The 24,127-nt window shown below is 30.9% G+C and overlaps 1 protein-coding gene across 1 annotated transcript; it reads right to left on the bottom strand.

Moving 5' to 3' along the window:
• Positions 1-396: 396 nt before the first annotated feature.
• Positions 397-11,425, bottom strand: LOC126703146 (uncharacterized). Its single transcript, XM_050402072.1, has 13 exons — positions 11,124-11,425; positions 10,489-10,636; positions 9,922-10,067; positions 9,038-9,239; positions 8,593-8,852; positions 7,982-8,096; positions 7,528-7,756; positions 7,156-7,298; positions 6,859-7,025; positions 5,372-5,644; positions 5,247-5,278; positions 3,484-3,689; positions 397-1,868 (listed from the first exon to the last, which is right to left on the bottom strand). The coding sequence occupies exons 1-13, from the start codon at positions 11,361-11,363 to the stop codon at positions 616-618; spliced, it is 3,414 nt and encodes a 1,137-aa protein (XP_050258029.1). The 5' UTR covers positions 11,364-11,425; the 3' UTR covers positions 397-615.
• Positions 11,426-24,127: the final 12,702 nt, after the last annotated feature.

Raw genomic sequence — 24,127 nt, 5'->3', positions numbered from 1 at the left:
TTTTTGTTTTATTCCAAATAATTTATAATTTTTCTATTATAGATCATGTTTTATTTTAATTATAAATGTTTACTGAAAGATTAAGTGATAGTAAAAGGAAATGTTAATGAAACTTGAATGTAAAAATTTAATTAATAATTTTGTATCTCAAAGAGAATGATAAATAGATTCTAAATAATAAAAAAAATCAAAAGTTAAATAAATATTATTTAATTAATATTTAAATAATTGAAAAAAGCCTCACCTAAACTTTTTGCCAAAGGCCCCAAATTTGTTGAACCGGCCTGATAATGGGGTTATGATGACAAAAGAGAGAAATATAGAAAGTTAGTAAATGTCAAAGAAATTTTGTCTATGCGTTGGGGGGTTACCAGGACCTCCTAACAAGCACATATATATAAGCTTGATTATTCTCACAATCATTCTGATATAATCCAATATATAGTATGTTCATAGGCTTTTATAGAAGCCTTACATGCTTATCAAATAACAACTAAGCAACTAAGATAGCACCTAATAAATCAAATAACAATTCTAATGGGCCAGTCACGTTGCTGGATGCCATCTTCAAATTATCTCAGGAAATCCCCATGCAATTCGTAACAGCCATGATTTTTATGGCACAGTAGTTTCCAATTTTCTGTTCCTTTTCCTGTTCCTGTTGCTGTTCCTGTTCATGTTCCTAGAGTTCTTGTCCCTACTCCCAGAGTTCCTGTCCCTTTCATTTGCATTAGTCTCTTCATCCCCTTGGTTACCAGTGTCATTAGGCTCTTCATCCTCTTGGTCACCATTGTTATTATCCCCAGAAGATTCTGGGAAACAGTTTTCCGAGGCTTCCTGTGAGATAAGCAGAAGAATTCCAGATAAAGCTGTCCTCAAACCGGTTCGAAAACACTTCTCAGCAGTGTCTAGCTGCTTTATCTGTCTACGCAAAGCATACAATTCATTCACAATCTGTGGTAAAAATCCCATCAGGAAAAGTATTAGCATGGACACTCCAAATATAGTCGCTTGCTTGGGTGACAATTCCTTGTCCAAGAGAACCAAAAAGAGAGCAAATAAACATACTTCACTGGAAACTGAGATGATCTCAACCAACTGAACTCTTTTCTTAATAAATGGCTTCTCGAGAACAAGGAAGAAGAGCTGCAAAGAAGTGATGCATAACAAGATTATAACGGGAATCTTAGAAGACCAGGTATTCTTATAGGCACCACCCATTGCCCCTAGCAAAACGCGTCTCACAGACTCAAGCAACGTGTAGTATACTCTGAGTTCCATAAACAGTTTTTGGATAGAAGGTGCTTCTGCATGTGTTTGAACACTGCCCCCAGAAACCTCTACCCCTTCAGTTTTGTCATCAGGGGCAATGATCTGATAATCACCATGTGTACCAGCACTTGTGCTGGACGTCAATGGAACTGTCGGAGTTGCTACGGTTCTTGATCTTGTCGGAGGAATACGACTTGGCCTAGTTGAACGGGACATACTTTGTGCTGAACTCGTTGGAGCCACGTCAGAGACACCAGAAACCTCTTCAGCTTCGTCATCAGGGGCATCACCATGTGCGTCATCACTGCCCCCAAAAATAGGGCCTCTTAAATCTTCGAATAGAGGCCCCAACATGGTTAAGCAATCAGAGTTCTTTTCGTTGTTCCATGTCCATTGGCCTTTATTACCAGGACCCAAAGTCACTCGGGCTATTCCGGGATTTCTCTGACCTACTTGAATCACTTGATTATCTTCATTGTATAGAACTAGCTTTGCAAATGTAATACCGGTAGTAAGGAACCAGAGCAAGTCCAGCAGTAGAAAAGACACAGCAACCAGAATCAGAGTGCCAACTACAATCCCTGATGTTGTTCCTCCTTAATTCAAAAAAGTGAGAAAGGCTTAAGCCACATAGTTATGTAGTACTTGAAGTTCTGAGCATTAACCTATGACAAAGAGCATGTAAATGTGCAAAAAATGTGAATCTTGGTGTTCTAGATACACATTTGCGTAACTCTGATATGACGCTGTCAGATAACTATGCTATGATGGTTGTCATGCACATAGAAGTGATTTGAGTTAACGTCCAAAAAGTGTGAAACCTCAGCTGCATTGCAATTATTAAATATGTGAGGAAATTCCCTAGACCAGTTCTGGTGCCAACCAAAATGATAATTATTACGTCCATAAGACTTTTATGAACAAGACAGGAACATGCCACTAGTCCATTACATATTTGGAAAATAGTGTATACAAGATTACATGATAATAAAAACAAATGAGAAATTACACTTTACCACCCTAAAATATATCTTAGATTACACTTTGTACCTTAAACTATTTAAATGCACAGTTTGCACCCTAAACTATGATACTTGTTACACTTTGCACCCCAATGTTAGTTTTACTATTATCTTAGATGTAACTTTCACGCACATAACACGCACATATGTTTTGCTTAAGTGGAACAAAGTTAAAAGACAAAAAAACCCCTCTTCACAAAAAATCCCCTCTCACACGTACAAGTACAACTATCTCCCCAAATCAAAACCCTCTAACCCTAAATCCCCAAATCAGAAATATTTTTTTCCAGATCTCTCACACATAAGTTGTTCGTCCTGTTGTTTTTGTTTATATTTAAGCATGCGTTAGTCTCCTGGTAAACAATTTCATTGAGAGCAAAGGCATGCGTAAATATGAACTGAATTTAAAGCTCATTGAAACACAAATGGTAAGATAAATTTTATCAAAACATACACTAACAACAACTTTCTCTGGAAACTATCCTCAACTTTCATTTTCTCTAATTGAACATGCCGTTCAACATGTATTATCTAATTCAAAGGAGGACATAATACGTGGTCTAATCAAATTCTTTAACATTCACTGTAACAGCTCCAGAGTGTTGTTGAGATAAGACTACAAAGTTCGAAAAAATTCTTTAAGGTTACAGAGGGCAGTACGGCTATACCTGTAAGTGTGAGAGAGAGCTAGAAAAATAATAGAAAAGAAGTTTTTGTTTTGATTGATTGTGAAGAGGAGTTTTTTTGTCTTCTAACTTTGTTCCACCTAAGCAAAATACATGTGAATAAAAGTTCCGTTTAAGATAACTGTAAATCTAACATCAGGATGCAAAGTGTAATAAGTGTCATAGTTTAGGGTGTAAATTGTGTATTTGAATAGTTTAGGGTGCAAAGTGTAATCTAGGGTATAATTTAGGATGGTAAAGTGTAATTTTCCCAAAAACAAAAAATTAAAAAACCTTGCTCATTCTATGGCATATCATAATGAGAAATAGCCAATTCCTTGATTAAAGAATTCAATATAATTAGAGAGTTTAAAGATGCTAATATGGGGTTTGCAACTAGTTATAAAAAATAAATAAATAAATGGGGGCAAGCAGCATAATTATCTTTTAAAACTCCGATTTTGCAAGATAAATGCATATTTAAGAATTCATATGTGGGGGGAGGAAACAAGCTGTCAAGTTACCTCTAATTAGAGCAGCAGAGGCCTCACAAATATTAGGCACTGCAAGATTTACAAGGAATATTTCAAATCGCGGGAATGCAAGTACTCCATAACCCCTCTGCTTTTGCTTCCTAGATTTTAGGATGGCAAGGAGTAAAGCATGCAGCAGTATTAAACTTCCACCAATTATGGCTAACCAAAACATGCTTCTACTAAAATCCTCCCACCTACACAAGACAAAATCTAGTTAGATATTACACTGATAAATAAACGAGTCTGTCTGGTACTTCAAAATCCAAATGATGAATTCACAAAATTAAACAAAAATTAATAATAGGGAATTAAGTATCAACAAAGAATTCTACATTTAAATCACTAGCATACCAAATGGTCCATTCCCAAAACACTTTAATTTCCATTCAACAGTTCTTTTAAAATAAAAATAAAAAATAAAAAATAAAATTGATGAAATATTCCTTTTTCGCTTTCATAGTTTTTCTGATTTATATTGAATATTTTTTGAGCAAAAAAATCTGAATTGAATATTTCCATTTTTTTGCTTCTAAAATCCATATGCGAGTGCATGTAATTAAAAAAAAAATATATATATATATATATATAATAAAAAAAATAAAAAAGCGAAGACCTTATATTAGAGAGTATGAGGTTGTGTCATGTGGAGCATTCCTTGAAGGTCTCTTTATTTAGGGTTCTAAATCAACAAAGTTTGCATTTATATCAAAGTATTAGTTCATTAAATTAACCAATAGAGTAAATGCTTATATTAATTATCTATAGTTGTGCATTAATTATTTATATCAAATGAATTTATATGATTATTTTTATAAATTCTATATAAGAGATAATTTTAGTTGGAATAATAATAATAAATTTAGAGTATGACATTCTTATTCATTATTAGTTGCTTTGACAACAGTTGACACAAGAGCCATAAAAAAATTTAAATATTTGTGAATTCATTAAAATAAATCTTAGTCCTTTAAATTTCCTAATTTCTTTCGGTCACATATTATATGTGTGTGTGTGTGTTTTTCATATAATTTTTCTACGATTTATATGAGAAACAATAATTGAACGATATATGCATTTTTTTAGTAGGCATGAAACATGCTTATCTATATTAATCACTATATCATGCAATTTTCAATTTGCGAACACAGGAAAAATGGACTTTTACCCCTTTTGCCCAAAATAAGTAGCAAAATGCCCCTGTTCTGAACTATTTTGAAACTCAATTTTTAGAAAATCAAGTTTCAATGAAAAACTCGATTTGACGAAAATCGAGTTACTTGAAAAAAAATACATGGAACTCGAGTTCCAGGGTTTTTTTTAAAGTTTGATTGCCTATAACTTGATTTTCTAAAAATCAAGTTTTTCATTGAAACTCAATTTTTAGAAAATCTAGTTTAAAACAGAGACATTTTGCTTGATAGTTTCAGAACAATGGCATTTTGCTACATGTTTTAAGCTAAAGGGGCAAATGCCCATTTTCCCCATATATATAGTATGATTTCTATTTTGTCTATAAAATAACTAAAGATTACAATTTTTTACAAAGAACTTTATTAAAAAAAAAAATTATTGATCGATAGTTTGGTGATATGAATCATAAATGTCTCCATTGGAAATTGAAGTGCCAAATAATTATCCTACAAGATTCTTGGCAAACTTATTCAAATGTTTGAGAAAACTAACAATAAGTTACACTACACATCGTGTGGAAATTTAGCTAGTAGATAGAAATAAGAGGCCTCATAACTTACCCATCTGAAACAGGTTCTGGTCCACTATTATTCTGCAATTGTACAATGCATTCTATCACAAATTTTATTCATTGTATGATTAAAGAAGCCAGAAGCAAATCACAAAAAAAGTAGAATTTTCCGACCTCAAAGCATTTTATATATTCATCTGGCTGCAACCTCTTGGATGGAAGAGAAGTCTTCTGCTGCACATCCGAAAAAATTCCTGATTCATGAATTTTAGACCCATAGGAATTTGAGTTGACAGGAAAACCTGAGTGAGTGTGCCCAGTTTTCCATGGAAGACTGAAGTAGGGAATGCTCCATCGCAAAGCCCTGGCAAATTCATAATACTCCACTGGCAGTGTCACTGCCAACCATCTAGATAATGCAAAAACCTGAATATGACCTGCCATTCTCTATATAAAAGAGAAAAGGAAAAAATGCTACTTAGTTCTACAAGAATGATGCAATTCATAAGGTTTGATAAGATATTTTTATCAAATACTTCAAATAATAGTTACACTAATCTACCCACCAAAAACCATATATAGGGTCTATTTGTATACAACTTATTTTGCTGAAAACTAAAAATATTATAACAAAATAATTTTAAATGTGTAAATAATATTGTGAGACCCATTTTTAATAAAAAAATTGCTAAAAAACGAAGTTTGTAAGTCTCATGAACAGTACATGGGACCCACTTATATTGCTGAAATGTGCACTGTACATTGAAGAAAATTCAACAACTGCGGCTAAAAAAAAAAAAAAAAGAGGAAAACGCAAAACATAAACGTGCAAAACGTGAATCCAAACCGCACCATAATGTTTGATAAGTCTACAAGAATGATGCAGTTCTTGAGGATCCGCTGTTATCTTCTAAATTGCCAATATTAGAATAACACTCCAGCCCACAAAATCCTACCCAAAAGAGGTCAATCCTAGCTTTCCATCTTTGGAAGAAGTACCAATAGGCTCTACTGGATTTAGTTAGGCGTAAGAAGTCATACAATATGTTCAAAAGTCTCAAAACCAATGAAAATATTTAAAGAACTCAATTATATATTAAACTTTATGTATAAAAATCAAGGAAAATTATTCTGGAAGTGAATTATTTTTACAGGAGCAAAACGCTTAATTTTTTCCACAGTATTTCTAATTATTTCACTTGATTGTCAGGAGGCTACATAGGATCATAGTGCAATAACCTGCTGGTACATTTTGATTAACTTCTAGTCAAACCTTAGAAAATACTGGATCGGCCAGGAAAAAAAAAAAAGAAAAGCAGATATGTTCTGTACATCGGAAAGATTTTGTTTAGCCATAAGTGAAATGCTTTGCATAGATAATAAACATACTTTAGAATGAAGAGGTCACCAGTAATGTGTGTGGTGTTCTTATTCAAGGTGATCCAAGAAATTTTTTGGTGCACATCAACATGCTATCAGAACGTTTTTTGGAGCCATGATTGTCTGTCAAGAATGTCATTTAAAGAAATTTGTTTCATCCCAAAGAGTTGTAAGATTTAAATTTACCCTTTTCATAGCATTGAACCTCTGTAGAATATTATCATGGTATAACTAAATAATTAATTAAAGAGCTAACTGTTCAAATGAGTTAGATATCATACAAAAAGATTACTCGCAGGATCAGAAAAAGAAGAAAATGATGTTGAAAATGTCCCGATGGAGGAAAGGCTTGCGATTGAAACTGTAAGCAGCCCGGCAGCAATAGATGTCGCCACAAATGAAGCAGTTGCAAGTGTAGAAATTATAGTAGATATTATGGGCACAGAATCTGTATATATTTTTTTAACCTTACATCAGTAAATAAATAAGAAAATTAAAGAGCTTAAAAACGTCATCTAGGGCTGAGTTGTCGGACTACAATTGAGCTGACAACAAGAGACAAGAGTGAGAATACTTACAGTGCCTTACTATTAGAAAATTGGAACGTAAATTTTTGTTTCCAGCAACATCCCTAGCTACGTTTTCGGGAACAATGAGAGATACACTATCATTTTTTGCTTCTATCACCACAGCATATTCTCTTTCACTTCTATTTTGAAAGCTGAAAATGGTAGTGATTATCATTGGAAAGGAACAAAAATGAAAATATGTTGAGTAAATATGCCATACTAATTGAAATATTATTTCCATCAAGAACCCAAATGGTGCGTAAAATGGTCAGCATCATGTTTTCTCATTTGTGTGTGGGTGCATTATGTATGTGATGTATGTGTTCATGTACTGGTTAATATGCATAGATACAAACACAAAGGTAACCAAAAATGACTTGCCTCAGTAATATCCCTCCGTCGATTAATATTTTAGTAGAGTCGAAGCCATATACAGGCTCCATGAATTTTATCGTTATAGAAATGCTGGGTTCTCTTGTCCTCATATGGAATGGTGTACTCAAATTTACATCAGGCCACGGAGAATCTGAAGGTGGTGTACTCAACCTTAGGTCAGGCCTCAAAGAATCTGAAGGTGGTGTAATCAACTTTACCTCAGGCCTCAGAGAATCTGAAGGTCACATTTATATCTATTAGGAGGAAACACCCTACAAATAGACATTTAAATATAAAGCTTTCCTAATTGCATATAATCTCTCTTTTTATTTTCCATACTCCTAATTGTATATAACTGTAGAAAACAAACTCTCTACAGAATATTGAAACAGAATTTTGATTCCACAAACAGATGATTTATTTTCTCTTTGTAACACTTGTAAACTATTGTCAATCATACCAAATAGGAAAGTAATTAGTTCAACTTGGGAAAATGGAGTCCCTTGTCTGCTTATTATAGAGTTTTCATCAATTCTTATTGTGACTACAGCCATGCCAGATATACATCCAACAACCTGAAAGGAGAGAGTGAAAATGAGTAAGCAAGAAAAGGTATGAGAAAAATAGGTCCTGGAGATATAAATATCAATAAATGTTCTCACACACACGTTAATGTATATTCCGTACACACTATCTCCACAATTTCATATGCAATATCCATATTTTTTAAGGATGCCCACATTTAAAATGTGAAGTTGGTAGTGTGTAAGGATGATGTACAATAATGACGGTGTGATAACCAATACCCATTTGCATTTTATATTAGGGGGAAGTTCAAGATGTGCAACCATGTAAAAAAAAAATTAAATGATTTAACTTTCCCAATACAATTATTGGCTCCAACGTTCTCAGTGACCCAATTCAAGATGATGATGATGTGCATTACATATTATACAAAATATAAATGAGCCATTCCAAATTCATAGGACAACTAAACAGGCTCCTAACCTATAAACCAACTTCTATTTTCATTGCTGAAAAAATAAAACAAGGTTGTGAGAACCATCTGACCTTAAATTCAAATCTGTGATGCCAAGGATCTTCTTTACGTAAAGCCAGAGGAAGTGTGCCCTGACTCACTGGGAAAGAATATAAAATTTTCGGCTTGATAGAATTTAAAATTTCTGCAGATGAGTTCAGAACAGGTGCTGGAAAGGTTAAACAGATCCTTAGTTTAATACACTTATTAGTTGCTCGCACCAGTCTAGTTTCATTATTAAGTTCAAGTTGCCATTCAGGAACGTGAGTAGTTAAGTTGATACTTCGTCTATCTGTAGAATTAATGAACACATTGACAACAGCAACAACAATCAATCAAAAAATCAAATTAGATAAGGTCAGTAACATAAACAAGAATAGCTATGAAAGGACATGTCACTTATAACTCTTCCTAAAAACAATGATACATATTGCCTATTGGGAAAAAAAATCCTATGGAAATAAAAACTAGACTCACCGAAAAGTAGAGAGAAATTTGAATTTTTGTTTCTTTCAAATCTGTTCCCTGCACTGTCAGCACAAAAATTCTTACTCATTACCAAAATCACTAGCCCATACTGAGCAGTGGATGATAAACCCACAAGGACAGAATATTGGAGGTTTGGCTGTAGAATTTTGAGCGAGTTCGGTATAACTTGGCCAGCACCATAGACCAAAAGCTGTAAAGAGTTTTCCAAAAGTGATGAAAATATTAGAATTCGGTTTATTATTCAGTCTAGACAACATAACTACTCTGAGAACCTAGATTATGGAATTCAATTTACACATCTACTCAATTAACATGATGGACAGTTCCATACGAGGAATTTCAAGACATTTGTCAGTGATTCAAACATTTTAAAAGGATGATTATATCATATATTGAAAAGTGTTTCAAGCAGTGTTATTATAAAATATCCTTATGGAAAAGATCTGATAATAAATCCTTGACTAGGGAGATAATCCACCATTATTACTTGTTGCATGTGGACTCCATTACACTAGAGAGAACTCCATTTTATCTTTCTCAAAATCAACCAAAGCCATTCTTCAATAAATAGAAAGGTTGAGAACAAATCAACCTAAAAACCACAATTCTGAAACACTATAAATTAGGGGTGTTCATAGTGAGGTGCAGTTTTAGGTCATTTATAGCACCGCACTTTGTGGTGCAGTTTAGCCAAAGCTATAACTACACGGCACCTTATTTTTGCAGTCACATGTGCGGTGTGATGTGATTTAGAGTTTAGCCAAAACCATGGACCGCACTTCATTTTTGCTGTCACATATACAGTGCAATGTATAAGAGAGAACATAAATCAATTTAAAGCCTTTTAACATGTTTGTTAGCCACCTACTCACATTGCAGTCATTAATAGACGAGCATACAAAACTTCCTCCACCAGTAGGTCCAGTACAGGGTTCACTGAAAGATATATTTATAGAAACATTCAGATTATTTGTGAAATTAGTTGAGGCGGTGATATTTGCCGTTGGCGGGACTGTATCTGCAAAATTAAGTAATAATATGAATCAGCTAAGTGTACAGAAAAAATATAAGTCAACATGATTGCAAGAAAATCTAAACTGGATTGTTAACATCATAGACTCGGTTTGGTTTCAGCAGGCTTGATAAAGTGTTAAACTAAGCTTCAATGTAAACAGGGTGTGTTTAAGTCTTCAAGATTAAGAATAGAAAGGTAAAATTTATGCAGTTCATACAAAATTGAAAATTGAGTAGATGGGTTTTGTTAAATTAGAAATTGGTTACTAAAGAAGAACACAATATAAACTCATGGGAGGGTAAACATTTCTTCATAGACATAACTGTTGAAGACTTTCAAGCAAGAAGGTCTTATATTAAGTTAGAGTGGTAATTGAAGAAAATATAATAACAATTAGAAAAGAAATAAGAGGAAGGTTCCTAACCAACAGTCCAGTTATAGCTACCGCAGCCAACTCCTTGAGACCCGTTGGGGCAAACCTCAAATTTATGATTTCCATCCTTCAAGCCTTCACACAAAACCGTCCCATTTTCACATTCAGACGCAATTATGCGGCCAAAGCCATCATCCAGCTGCACCAACAAGTTTTTTAATGTGGTAAGTGGTAGAAAAACCAAAGTTTTCACAATAAATCAAACCATGATGCAGCTTCTTCACTTCCCACTTACCATTGAGTTAGAAAGCAAAACACACACACAAAGCAACAAACAAAAAAAATTCCAATAATTTAGCTTGGCACCAGGAAGAATATAACTAATCATTCATTATAATAATCTTATCAACTATAGAAAAATACAAAAATATGTACATATGAATAAACAGAATTCCAAATAGTTTTCTTGATTAGTCTAAAATCCAAAAGAAATTTCAAGGTCATTACATCCTTACAGAATGGAAAGACGTGCTAATTACTTCTTTAAATTAACCAACTCCCTTACATTAACTTAAGAACCATGAAACATATAAACTCATGAGAGAGAGAGAGAGAGAGAGAGAACAGAGCACCCGAAACAAAAGGCAAGTAAAACTTGCTCAAAGCATTGCTATAGCTTAACGTACCTTGCAAGTGATGTTACAGTTTGTGCAAGCGCTACTCCCACCCACAAGAACTTCAAAGACGAATACGGTTGAGTTGAGATTTGAGAATGCATGGGGAGTCTTCAAGAACTTCACAGTGAGCTCTGAGTCATCACAGAGTGCTGTGAAACTCAAAAGAGAAAAAACCGAGAAAAGTAAAACCAGCAATGGAAGCTTGAGCAAGCCCATTTCAGAGTAAACCTTAATTGATGTCTGAGACATGTACAGACCAACAATTTATAACCAGAAAAAATAAACACATTTGTGGGGACATTTTATGGAAACAGTGTTGTAAACGAGATTAGTTGGATAGAAAATAGACTATATAATGAATCGTAGAGGTAAGAGAATGACTTAAGAAGATGAGTGCAAGTTTGGACTGTTTAGTTGTTGATGAAGTAAGAAAGTGACATAAGAAGATGACGTAAGGATAGCACACATGAGACTTAATTCACGTCCACGTTTTCCACTGCGTTTTTGTTCTTTTTTTTTTTTTTTTTTTTTTTTTTTTTTTTGTTTTCACGCGTTTTTGGAGTATTGCTGTTACTGTTCATTGAACAGTAACTGCAAGTGTGACTTTCTGCAGTAAACAGTGTACATGTGCACTGTTTACGGACCCACAAATTTCATTTTTTATCAATTTTTTCATTAAAAATGGGTCCCACAGCACTATTCACATATTTAAAATTTATTTTGCTACAGTGTTTTCAGTTTTCAGTTTCAGCAAAATAAGTTCTATCCAAACACACCATAAGAGCACCGGATCAGTATAATAAAAAGGAGAAATGTTGTCCACAATATTTTCATAACAAATTTTATGCAGCAAGTTGTTATGAGTTGTTAGTAGTAGAGTAGAAAAGTAATTTCAATATATCTTCAAATTAAAATAAATAACAACTAACCACTATAATTTGTTGTGAAAATATTATAGATATAACATTTTTCATAAAAAAAATGATCACATTTTAGCCAATTAAGCTCAAAATTCACTCATATTTAAAGTTGTATAAAAATACATAGTTATTAAAGTAAACTTGTAAATTTACATTAATGTTATTAATTTTGTATTTAATTTTTTATTCTTTTTCTTACATATTATGAGGATAAAGGAAGAGAGTAGATGGTGATTATTATGTGTAATTAAAAAATCAAGAAAAATAATTTTTTAAATAGAATATAGGGTAAAATACCTTAAATAATTTGACCTGAAATATTTTAAAAAGTGAATTATAAAATAAAAGAGGAAAAAAAAAAAAGTAAATTCTTTAGACCGTAGCTTATGTGAATGCTTTTTTTTTTTTTTTTTTTAGAGAGTGTAGCTTATGTGAATGCTAAACAGTAGTGTTAAAGGCTTTCGGAGAAAGAGAGATAAAAAAGACAAGGATTTGTGAGTCCACTCAGTATTATTAAAATGAAGAGCGAATTAAGACAGACTGTAAAAGACTATAAAGAAACATTATTGGTGTTTTTGGCTGTGGACAATTAGTATAGACTAAAACTTATTACACGTGTGTAATAAGGATTCATAGGCCAAAGCGGTATCCAGCTTAATTCATATTCCCACCAACACAGTTTAAAACCAACTTTCAATATTCCATTCCAACAAACAGTGTTGAAACTTGAAGATGAGATTAGACTGATTAGTGGATTAACTCTCCATACATAACATGCTTAGAATATTTAAATATAAAAGAAATCACTAGAAGTTCAATCAAATTTTTTGGAATTGTAAAATTTGATCTAGCTTATATATAATTCCCACTGGGTATGTCCTGTTGAATGGTGAGCAAGAAGGATTGCAAAATTTTTATTGAGCTCCAAAAAAAGGTGTGCCTGCTTGGTTAATTTTATATTGCCAAGAGAAGTAGCATGACAGCCTGGTATGTGTTGGTCTGAGAATGGTTTATTTTCGCTATTTTGTTTATATAGTATTTATCAAAATATATCATTATTGGTATTTTGTATGTTAAAAATGTTAGAAAAAATAATTTACTTTTAAGAAGCTATAAGCTAGATTATTGGTAAAAAAGTTTTTTTTTTTTTTTTAAATATTGGCAAAAAAGTTGAGACAAAGTAAACAAAACTTTTTTCAACAATTTCCAAAAGCATAAGGCATATGCAAATATGAATAGTGTATTTGGAATTTGGATTAGCTATTTTTTGTTACTCCCTCTGCCCCAGTTTATTTGTCTTCTATTTTATTTTGAGATGTCTCAAAATATTCATGTTTCTAAAAATAACAGTAATTAATTTACTAATATTCCTATTATACCTCTAATTTATTTTCAAAACTATTTGAAAAGAAAACTAACAAATATTTTAAAAATCAATCTAATTGGGACACCTTTTTAGTTGCCTCATTAAGAATAACTCTTTTTTAAAAAATAAAGCTAATAAATAGATTTAAGGATAATTTTGTAAATTAATACATTTTTATTAGGTAGACAAGATAATAAATGATGTTTCCCCTTAAAAAGTTTGACTTTTCAAACAGGACAAATAAATTGGGACGGAGGGAGTAATATTTTAACTGAGGCAAAATTACTATTTTAGTCCCTATATTTTGAGGTTAATTTCAATTTGGTGCTCACTTTTTTCCGACAATTAATTTGATAATTGTTATATTTAACTTACTATCAAGTTAATCCTCATCGTCAATTCACCTATAGAAAATGTCTATATGGCAAATAATTTTTTTAGGCAATCAATTTCGTCCCTATTATTTTTAACTTGTTGTCAAGTTAGTCCCTAAACTCCCTACCGGCAACTAACTACAAAATGTGTTTGCACTGTTGGCATGTGTAATATGAAAAGACTAAATGTGTCCAAGTTTTAGTGGCCATATTAGCACTTAGATAATGGCAAAAAAAGCAACATTGGATTTTAAAAATATTTTTCTTCTATGTGCCTTTTTTTTTTTTTTTTTTGCTTTTTCTTTTAATGAACTCACAAATTCTTGTAGGCCAAAATACAATAACACCCCTGGGGTTTGCATCTGTTCCAAAAACACCCCCGAGAATTCAATTCTTCCTAATAACTCCCTAAGTCTTCTATATTTACTAAATTGACCCTTGGGACAAACTTTTATTAGCTTTTATGGATGAAATAACATGTGACTATCACATCACTAGCGGCACAATTAGTTTGTGGATCTTCTTAATGTGGTCACATAATGGTTGCATAATTTTTTTTTTTTTTTTTTGTCCATATGAGCTAACAAAAGTTAGTTATGAGGGTCAATTTGGTGGATATAGAAACCTCATGAAATTATGAGAAATAATTGAAACCATAAGGGGTGTTTTTGCAAATGACCCAAACCCAGGGGATGTTTTTACACTTAAGTCATTCTTTTATATGCCCACAATTTCACTAAAATTAATTACTCGATCTAAGGCTCTTATATGATATCTATATTCCTAGCCCCTTCAAAATAGCAACCTCCAATTCCATTGTCGCCTTCCATGATGATGTCAAGCTAGTTTCTCTGAGGTTCAAGAACAAAAATGAAATCAAGAAATTACAAGGTGATATATTAAAAGAGATAGAGAGAAAGAAAGAGATGTGAAAATTGAAAAGTAAAAGAAGGAACTAATGTCTAACGTTCCTGTGTGGGAGAGAGAGATGTATTAAAAGTAAGAGGCGAATCAACTAAACAAGAGTGGTTAATAACGAAAGTACTCTAACTCAACAATATTACTCAATACTCAAATATTTTTAATTTGTACCAGAATAATATTATGTTTGTCCCTAAATTTTACAAAACCTAACTTTTAAATCTTCTTTTCCCTTACTTTTTTTTTAGTTTTTCTATGTTTTAGGAGGAGAGAGACATAAAAGGTGAGCAAAATACATATTTATCCCTATTTTTAACAGAAGTGGGTTATGGAGCTTTAACTGAGTAAACCTCAAGTAGGTAAAGTGACATTTTTCAAACAACGAGTAGGCAATGTAAATTCAGGCCAAATCACATGTGGGTTTCCTCTAATTACCCCAATAAATAGAATGTCATCTTTATTTTGTTTTTAATGCAAAGAATTATGATAGTGAATGACATATTAATGGTCCATAGTTTCATTAATTATTCCAAGCTTGTATTTTCACTTTGGGAAAAGTTAACCGATACCTTAAAAACATTAATTTAGGAAATACTCTTAAAAACTTTTTATGAGAAAAAAAAAACAATTGTTTTTTTTTTCTTACGATTTTTTATATTTCTTATGAAAGTGTTATCATAACTTTCCTAAAATTGTCCATTAACAAATACCTTAGGGCTTTGTTTAGGAGTTCATAAAGAAATGAAATAGAATGAAATTGAATAATCATAAAGAAAGAGAATGAAATGGAATGTATTTAATTAAGTAAGAGAAACTAATGGAATGTAATTAAATAACTTTGTTATGATGTAAATTAATGAAAATGAATAAGTAATCTCATTTGGGAGTAATATAGAGAAAAATGAATAAAATCATTTTATAACAATATTATTATTAGACCCCTGTTTTAAAATGAAGTGTTGAATATATAGGGATATTTAGGGAGTTTAGTAAAAAAAAATTCATTAAATCTAATTACATTCCTCCCAATTCCTTCCAATGAGTGTTCCATTCTACTTATTTCATTCCTTTCCATTTAAATTTTCTTATTTCTATTTCCTTCATTAAAATTCCAAAATAAGGGAATGGGAGAATATTATAAAATTATTATTTTCATTCATTTCCAAATTATTTCATTTTCTTCTCCCAAACGAAGTCTAAGAGTACCTATTAACCAAACATTTTTCTATTGAAAAAGGTTAACAATTGTTCTAAAGGTATTCATTTAGAAAATATTTATAGAAACTTTTTATAGGAAAAAAATATAATTATTTTTTTTAACTATTTTTTATATATTTTTCATAAAATTAATATAAAAACTTTCGTAAATTGATGAATTAACAAATATACTAAAAGCCTAGACTCTTTTACTTTGTAGTATTATATTATTCTCAAGCTAAACGTATTAAAGGATGCCATTAAGTAAGAATTAAAATGGGATATAGCCTAGGTATATGAAACTTTCTTTTCTTTTAGTTTTCCCTGTTATCTTTTCAGTTCATCTATAAAAATAAAAAATAAAAATTTTTCCCTGTTTTATTCTGCACGTTTCCGGCCCAGAAAATTAATGATAAACCCCGAGTTTGGAGTTTGGAGTTTGGACCCATGCTAATAGAAGGAACATTTCCACGTGCTTGTCGGACTGCAATGTCAGCAAGCTGACATCATCATGCTGACATCATCATGCTGACATCATTCAAATTATAGACATCACTAGATCAGTCCAAAGCAATAGAAAGACAGCCAGAAGTTAGATAAAAGTACTGATATCATTTAAACCAACAGCGATAAAAGAATAAAAAAATTTGCATTCTGAAGATTGTACAAATATTCATAAATTAGTTAGGGAAATAAAAAAAAATAACAACACATTAATGGTGCATGTCAGGAAACATTAAAAAAAACAACAAATATTACATGCTTTTACTTAAATACCTTTTCAACCATCTTTTTGATATCTCTCCTATCCTTTGGTTTCTTCATTCATCCTTAGCTTCTGATTTTTTCCCTCTTTTCTACATGGGTGTGTCAGGTGCAACATAAAGGTAACGTCAAGTCAACCATTTGTTGTTGTTATTATTATTATTATTCTTATTATGCTTTAGCCTCAAAAAAATAACTTTTTTAAAAAAGAAATAAGACTCTAAATTCAAATATTCATGAGATGAAACATTTAAAGAAAAAATTTATCAAAGAAAAAAAAAAGAATACATAGATAAAATTAGTGGCATAGTAAAAAAAAAAAAAAATCAAAATAAACTTATATATTTAATCTCTTATAAACATATATGGCTCTGACTAGATTGGGTCAACTGGTTATATTTATATATGTTCAATCTCTTGCAAGTACTCTCTTTTTAATATATATTATTAAAATTCACATAATATGCCTAAATATATTCCAAATTTCTAGATTCATCAAAACCAATTCTCAAAAATAAATCAAACTTAAAATTAAAATAAGGGTAACAAAATAAACTGAAAAATATGGTGGGTTACTTTGAGTAAGACGAATTGAAAAAATTATCAATTCAAACTTGACACAACTTAAGACTTAGATTACATCCATCCTATATATTTCTTTTACTTTGTCTTTAAATTGTAACTAGGAAAAAGAATATTGCATTTTCTCTTATTTTTGTTCATTTGTTTAACAGATAAACCAAAATTAAGCAAAATTTAAGCTTGACTATTAATCGAGCTAAGCTCAAACATGATAATATATCTGTGAATAAGCTCGTGAATATGATAAAAGTTTTATAGTTTATTATAATTAATAAATCCATTCATAGTAAAATTCATTGATTTGTGAAGGGGTAAAAATAGGTAGTCAATGGTTTTACTATATATGAGAAAGGCTAAACTGTAAAATACACCCCTAAAATTTGAGGTCTTGTAATTTTTCTCCCTAAAGTAGGGCTACTTTAGTAAGACAACTAAGATCGTGCATTTTCAGGATTGTAAGTAGGATAAGTAAAATCTAACTGATCCTACACTTATGAAAGATCCTACTAAAAACCCAAACTTGTTTTAGGTTGTTTTAAAAAAACAAAAACCCAATCAACCTAATGGATAGAAATAATCCAATGGGCCTTAAACAATGTTGAAGTGTTGAAAATACCTCTACATAAACTAAAAATATCAAAAACAAATTTCACTTTAAATTACAAATTTATTCCATATAGTCTTAGTTATGTGGGATAAAAAAAAATGATTATCTTCCTAACTATTTATTTATTATATGTTTATGTTGTTAGAAATGAGATAATTGTATTCTTTTGAGCTTAGCTATTGTGTGTCACTATAAAATAAGCATTTAAATTTATTGATTTGTTTCGTTAGGATAGATGCATCAATTGATGGAATAGGAATTAAATCTTTTTTATGCAATTTTTTTTTTAATAAATGAATTCATAATTTATATGATTATTTAATAAGCAAAGTCATTACTAGGGTGTGTGTGTGTGTGTTTTTTAATAAGCAAAATAAGCTTCTTCTTTTTTTTTTTCTAAAAAATGTATGATCTTACTAGCCACAATTCCACTAACCTCCCATAATCTTATTTAGGATTCCGATTTTGACAAAATTTCCTAGCATGTTCATGACATTTGGGGTTTAAATCATCTCTCAACCCAGTCAATTACATTTTTGCCCCTCTTTTTGTAACGTTGAACATGGACATCTTAGGTAACCGTTGGCATCTGACTCTGTTTCAACCAACTTAATAATATTTTCTTATTTTTTGGTTCACATTGTTCATAACTTTTTTATATTCGTTTTTTTTTTTCCTTTTCTTCTTCTTTTTTTCACCCCACCTTTTGTCTTTTTCATCTTTTATTTTTCTGTTTCTTTTATTCAGTGTTCGTTCACTTCATTGTTTTGGGTTTTTTTTTTTTTTTTGGTGTGCTCATCTCACAACTAAAAACCTATAAGTAATAATTTAAATTTAATATCAGGAATTAAATCTTTTTTATGCATTTTTTTAAATGAATTCATAATTTATATGATTATTTAACAAGCAAAGTCATTACTAGTGTTTTTTTTTTTTTTTTTATATATAATTTTAATGTATGATCTTACTAGCCACAATATATTCCACCAACCTCCCATAATCCTATTTAGGATTCTGAATTTGACAACATTTCCTAGCATGTCCATGACATTTGGGGTTTAAATCCTCTCTCAACCCAGTCAATTACATTTTTGCCCCTCTTTTTGTAATGTTGAACATGGACATCTTAGGTAACCGTTAGCATTTGATTCTATTTCAACCAACTTAATAATATTTTCTTATTTTTTGGTTGATGTTGTTCATAACTTTTTTATTTTCCTCTTTTTCTTCTTTTTTCGCCCCACCTTTTGTTTTTTTCATCTTTTATTATTTTTTTTTTTTGTTTCTTCTATTCAGTGTTCATTCACTTCATTGTTTTGGGTTTTTTTTTTTTTTTTTTTTTTTGTTGTTGTTGTTGTGTGCTCATACTGAAAACCTAATATTAAATTTAAATTATTATTTATAGGTTTTTAGTTGTGGGATGAGCACCCAAAAAAAAAAAAAAAAAAAAAAAAACCAAAACAATAAAGTGAACGAACACTGAATAGAAGAAACAGAAAAATAAAAGATGAAAAAGACAAAAGGTGAGGCGAAAAAAAGAAGAAGAAAACGAAAATAAAAAAGTTATGGCAAGAGATTGAACATATATAAGTATAACTAGTCAACCCAATCCAACCAAAGTCATGTATGTTTATAAGAGATTAAATATATAAGTTTATTTTGAATTTTTTTTTACTATGCCACTAATTTTATCTATGTATTCTTATATTTTTTTAGATAAATTTTTTCTTTAAATGTTCCATCTCATGAATATTTGAATTTAGGAGTGTTATTTCTTTTTTAAAAAGTTATTTTTTTGGAGGCCAAAGCATAATAATAATAATAATTGGCTGACTTGACGTTACCTTTGTGTTGCGCCTGACACAACCATGTAGAAAAAGGGGAAAAAAAAATCAAAAGATAAGGATGAATGAAGAAACCAAAGGATGGGGGAGATGGTAAAAATGGTTGAAGGGGTATTTAAGTAAAAGCATGCAATATTTGTTGTTTTTTATGCTGCCTGACACGCATCATTAATGCGTTGTTGTTTTTCTTGGTTTTCCAGGCTAATTTAGTAAAATTATGCAGACTTAACGGGTGCTGTGTAGCACCCGTTAACAGGACCCTTAATTAAAACATTACTCTACGTGAATTCAAGAATTTTTCTTACTCAACCAAATTGACTCGCTTTATGAGTCAACTAAACCATTTGAGTTATTGTTTGGGTTTCGATAATCAGGTGGTTTTTCCTTAAATTTTTTATTATTAGAAGCTTATTTGTACTTTATCTTACATACAACTAAATACTTTTTTTTTTCAAAAAGCTAGGGCTAGTTACTGCTTTTAGTCAAAAAAAACTATTTTTTTGGGGTCTCACTTTATGTTTTTTCTCACAATTATTTTTACTAAGTACTTTTAGCAAAAAAATAAAAATAAAAATAAAAAATCAACTTATTTTATTTAGTTTTTAGCTCTTTTTTTTATAGTACTTTCAATATTAAAAAAAAAAACTAAATAAATTATTCCTAAAGATAAAATGTTTACGCATATTACTTGAGGGGTCAAATGGAAAAGGGAAAAAAAAAAAAAAAAAAAATCTTCCAACTCTATTTCACATATCAACCCATTGTTTGTTTTGTTTGTTGTTATTTACATCTTCAGTTATTAATTTCTCAAATTTTCAAAACCATGTAGCAGATTTGTAATCTACAAATTGGTTCCACATTTTCATCCTAGGCAATCTAATTGGTTCCACATTTTTCATGTTTCTGCCATCTTATCAATATGTTTATCAAGAGGGGGACCAAGTGATCTTCACTGATAATTTTTAAATAATTTGGCAATGAGCAGATGACCTGCAAGACTGCAAGGTCAATTAAATCAATAATTTTGCCTCCACTATCCAATTTTCCCAGAAAAAATGACAGAAAAACAATTAAAAGTGACTTTTGGTACTCATTTGTTTTGTTTCGTCCTCCCGTATTCCCCACATCTCCACTTGGTGTTTGCCACTAATAATTCAAAAGGGAAAAGACACACATTGTAAGGTTATTTTCAAAGAGCAAAAGAACAACAATTGTAAAGCCAACAATCTTTTGTACTGGTTTACCAAAAAGAGAGGAATCTTATACCGTATTGACTTGCTAAGACTATTGGTATTGACTTGCTAAGACTTTTGGTAGTAACTTCGCTAAAATTTGTTTCTCTATTTTAGGATAAATGCTTTTTTTTTTTCTCCTTTAACTAACTATTTTTTCTTTTTACCAGCATCAAATTCACTGTGACTAAAACTCTATCTTAGGAGGGAAATGGGTAAGCCAATACGGTAGGTTTTTAAGGTGTTTTTTTTTTTTTTTTTTGCTTACCTATATTCACCCGTTACTATAGCTATTTCAGGTAATCATGATTTAACCTTGACCTTAATATACCAAAAATATATATGGATAAGTCATGGGACAAGACTTTGCATGCTTAAATTGGAAATATACTGTTTACATAGTATGATATGAATATCAAATATAGTGGTAGGTGAAAATGGTCTTGAAATGACATGTTCAATGCACACAATGAGAAAAAGTTAGTATTGCAGTAATAATAATACTAATCTACTTCCTTTGATTCCTTAATATACAATTTTTGTAGATGCTGTATAACATTTTTGTTTTTAAATTAAAAATGTCAAGACTCTTGTAGCTCAATTGACATTTATTGATATTTTCAATAGAAATAGCTAATATTAAAATTCACTCTCTTCCAACTATCGAAATGTTTTAAATAAGAAAAAAATAGGAATGATACGAACAACAATGCTACCCTTTGTAGCCAATTAAATTTGGTAAAAATGGCATTATTATAAGACTGTGGATTAAACCCCACATCCACTTTCCCCTCACCCTCCCACACTATATATCTACTTATTTGAAAACAAAACTTAATTAGATAATAATGGAGTAGTAAAATCCACCAATCTATCTAACCCTTTCTTCCTATTTTCCCTTTTATTGAAATCACAAATTTTCATAATTTGTTACATGTTTCGTAAATACTATGATCTATATATATCTTTCCTTTTTAGGATGTTGAAATTGACTTGACCTAATTCTTTGATACCCCTTTCTTTTGGTCAAATTTTATATTTATCTCAACAATAGATAGTTAAATTTTTTTGTATACACTAAAGGCGCAACCAAATATTTTCTCCTCTTTTCTCTTGGTTGTGTCTATGGATGTGAGAATGGGTGTGGGACCGTGGGAAGAAGGAGATAAGAAGAAGAGGAAGAAGAGAGAGGATTGGTTTTGTCCGTGTGGTTGTGGGAATGGGTGGGACAGTGGGAGTATCTCTCTCAAATGAAAAGTATTGTGTTGTTAGAAAAAGTTACACACTTTACCTTAAATATATATATATATATATATATATACACACATACCAAACAAATAATTATATATTTTTTCACATTTGAAAATATGTTATTAGAAAAATGGTACCAAACACATTTTTTGCATTATGAGTATTTTAAATAGATGTTTTCACAACACTCTCTAAACTACGGTTTTTACATCATTTTGAACATCAGTACTTGAACTTCAGTACTCTACTACCATGCAGACACATATTCATGCAAATTTTCACACATAACTCAAAACGACAGGACTTGTAACTTGAAATCACGATTTTAAAGTTTAAAACCATAACTTCATTTAGTTATAAGTTCAGTTATTTGAGATTTGTATGCAAAACTGTGTGGATTAGAATGTGTATAATAAATATCACTCAAAAGATAAAAGGTAGTGTTTATTAAACACCATGTTACACACACCGTTACACAACCATTTTTTAAATTGAAACCGTGATTTAAAAATACAATTTCAATTTTTAAAATGTGTGTGCATCTTGGGAGAGTATTGAGGTAGATGACACAGTTTAGACAGTGAGAGGAGGTCTGTCCGGGAGTCCACACTCTCACATGGGTACGAACATAATAATTTCTCCTTTGGCAGAGTTATTAATTTTATTTTTTAAAGGGAAGACAATCATCAATGCCACTTTGATGATCTGACATATTTTTTAATTGCTTCTTTTAAATTTGCTTCTACCGTTCAAAGTGGATACAAAGGAACGTCTGCTTTCTTAAAATAAATTGGACGCTTAAATGTTAGTATGTGGTAAAAAGGAATGAAATATGGTTGGTGAAGCTTTCAACTAACTTAAATTGCAATAAGGGATCAAGCCCCATGTCCCTTGCTGAGTATGGTTGGTGTGCTGACATGTTAGCAAACAGTAATAAACAGTAAAAAAATTATTTTTTTTTATTGATTTCAGTTTTCAGCAAAATAAGCGGTATCCAAACGCACACTAGATACAGTGCCAACAAAGGGAATTATTGGTTTTAGGGATTTTCTTTTTTTTACTCTAGGAAACGAAAAGTGCAAAATGTATTGAATTGAAAATACATGTCATGGAACTCGAAAAAAGTGCCAAACATTTTCATATTTTAAACAACATTATACACATTTTTATACACTTTTTCAGCCACACATATTTTAAAAAACTGCAAAAATCACATTTCAAACTACTCTACCAAACACCCCCTCAGTTTTTTGCAAATTGCATTTTGCTTCCTATGAAATGCTTTTTCAGTAGAGATACCAAATATGAGTCTACGATAGTCACATTTGTGTTATATCTCAAAAAGACTAGTCACAATTAAGATTTCTTATAGTTATTAATAAAATCTCAAATCAACCCAGTATATGTCTAATGTGGGACTCATCAAACGCACCCACACAACACAAACTTAGTCAATATCCAATCAAATAAGGGGCATCACATTTCCATTTTTTAAATGCCTAGTGCCATATGTCTTACATTAGAATTATTCCATTTTTTTTTTTCTCCTTAAGCTTTGCACATATATCCAATTGTGTCCATAGCTCATCCTTTATGATATCTTTGAAAGTTTGGAGATAAATGAGACTCGGAGGTAAAAATAAATAATTTGTCAAATTTGTCCTTACGATGTCAATTTATATATTTCTTTAAATTGAATAAAAAATTATAATTTTCAATTTATATGATGTCTTATCATTTTCCCATATTACCATTTTATTTTCTAAAATAACTAAATTTAATGAAGGGATTATCTATTCTTCTTATCCTACTTAAATTTAACAACATTTAAAGAAGGGGAAGGGATTACCATTTCACTATGCTCTCCTTCCTTTTGTTCTCATACCCTTAACTCTCATCTATTTCCAAACTTTCAAACAAATTGTAAAGGATGAGCTCTGGATATAAAACAATT

The sequence above is a fragment of the Quercus robur genome, chromosome 10, assembly GCF_932294415.1.
Source record: "Quercus robur chromosome 10, dhQueRobu3.1, whole genome shotgun sequence".
Taxonomy (NCBI): Eukaryota; Viridiplantae; Streptophyta; class Magnoliopsida; order Fagales; family Fagaceae; genus Quercus; species Quercus robur.
The sequence above is the reverse complement of the archived record's forward strand: the minus strand, read 5'-3'. Positions and strand labels throughout refer to the sequence as shown.